The sequence below is a fragment of the Cebus imitator genome, unplaced genomic scaffold (assembly GCF_001604975.1).
Source record: "Cebus imitator isolate Cc_AM_T3 unplaced genomic scaffold, Cebus_imitator-1.0 Scaffold204, whole genome shotgun sequence".
NCBI lineage: Eukaryota > Metazoa > Chordata > Mammalia > Primates > Cebidae > Cebus > Cebus imitator.
In genome coordinates this window covers 3330984-3332989 of record NW_016107519.1, presented here as the reverse complement: position 1 = coordinate 3332989, position 2006 = coordinate 3330984, and the positions used below count along the sequence as shown (strand labels likewise).

The 2006-nt window shown below is 38.6% G+C and overlaps 1 protein-coding gene across 1 annotated transcript in view; it reads right to left on the bottom strand.

Moving 5' to 3' along the window:
- The window catches only part of PSPC1 (paraspeckle component 1), an 89747-nt gene that overhangs the window by 53118 nt on the left and 34623 nt on the right, over positions 1 to 2006 (bottom strand). The window contains exon 4 of the mRNA XM_017548220.2: positions 1501 to 1697. Coding sequence (XP_017403709.1) covers positions 1501 to 1697 — 197 coding nt within the window. The remainder of the gene's footprint in view (positions 1 to 1500; positions 1698 to 2006) is intronic.

Genomic DNA, 2006 nt, shown 5'->3' with positions numbered 1-2006 from the left:
AAAAAAAAAAAAAAAAACATATGTGGCATCGGCACAGTTATTCAATGACTTGATCATAACTGCTCAATAAACATTTACTGAATAGTGATGTACAAAATACTAGAACACACACACCAAAAAAAACCCCTACGCTTCATTTTAAGGAAATGAGAATTTACCCAAAAGGATTTAGAAATGAATGATCAAATTTTCACCTGCTAAAAAAAATACTGAATCTAGTATACAGAACAGTTTAAAGAAAGCCAAGATTAGATGGCAGAAAAGTTCATCAGGAACACTACTGCAGAAACTCAGGCAGGCAACTGTGGTACCTTGATCTCTGGGGACAGCCAAGAGAAGGTAGATAAACATTTACTCAAATGCTAAGTTAAAACAAAACAAAAACTTAAAAGCAAAATAGAAAGCAATCAGATGCTTATTTTAAGAAATATAAAACTCATTATGGGTAGTGGAAAAGATGAGAGATAGGAAGAACCAGGAAAAATTATACAGAAAATTTAAGAAGAAACAAAAAGGGAGAGGAGATACAGATAATTAACACAGATGGGCATAAAAAGAAAGGTAATAAAGAGAAAAGGGAGAAGGGAGCTTTTGACATGTATTTAAGCAGCTTGTCACATTGTTAGTTACTTGTCCAGTGGACAAGAATAAATTATCACCTGTTATTGACTGCTCTTAAATATTCTTGCCAATTGGCCAGGCACGGTGGCTCACCCCTGGAATCCCAGCATTTTGGGAGGCTGAGGCAACTGGGTCGCCTCAAGTCAGGAGTTTGACACCAGCCTGGCCAACATGGTGAAAACCCATTTCTACTAAAAATATAAAAGTTATCCGGGCCTGTAATCCCAGCTACTCGGGAGGCTGAGGCAGGAGAATTGCATGAAGGTTGCAATTCTCCTTCACTGCAAACTCCGGGAGGCAGAGGTTGCAGTGAGCCGAGATCAAACCATTGCACTCCAGCCTGGGGAAGAGAGCAAGACTTCATCTCAAAAAAAATATGTGTGTGTGTGTGTATATATATATCCTTGCCAATTACTAAGAATTTACTTTTCCTAAATCCCCACAACCATCTGTAAACATGAATCTCTTTTGTCTCTACCAGATTATCCATCTGTACTCTTTCAAATGTGCAATAATCTTAAATAGCCAGCATTTGTCCAAATTCTTCTTTTCATCAAACAAAAAGTACCACATGTGCCATGTCTATCTACCAAAATTCACCCATCATGTTTCTCTGTTTGCCAAGAGAATCATGTATTTGCTACTGGCACAGTTCAATATCCTCAAATTACCTCCAACAATACTACTTGCATAAGTAAAACTAACTTTTAATAAGTTTTTTTTCCTTAAGTTCTCTGAGATCTTCGTACCTAATACGTTGAGTTCCAACTTTTTCTCCAAACTCCTAAATGGCACTTTACACAGTAGTACATAAGTGGTATACACACTTACAGGAAAAAAAAAAAATCATATCACATCTACGTGAAAATCCATGTTTACCTTGCCTCATTAGCATTAATTGGTGTTCATGCCTAGCTGCTTCCATTTCTGCCTCCAGTTTCTCTTTGGCTTCTCTGATGTTTCTGTCAACCTGCTCACGCTGCTGCTTTTCCATTTCATCAAGAGCCTTCCATCGAGATGCATATTCAAATTCAAATGTCCCTGGTTGAGCAAACCGTGGTGGTTGTTCTCTTTCCCTAAATTTACATTAAAACATACAGAAATTTATGTTTAAAAGGTAAAACAAGAACAAATGACAACAGTAACAAGCACTTACAATGTTCAAGGCACTGTTTGAGACACCATGTCTACATGAATTACCTCGTGACAATATTGTGACTACAGGCCTGAGCATAAGAAACTGCTCATGCCGGGCGCGGTGGCTCACGCCTTTAATCCCAGCACTTTGGGAGGCCGAGGCGGGTGGATCACGAGGTCAAGAGATCGAGACCATCCTGGTCAACATGGTGAAACCCCGTCTCTACTAAAAATACAAAAATTCAGCT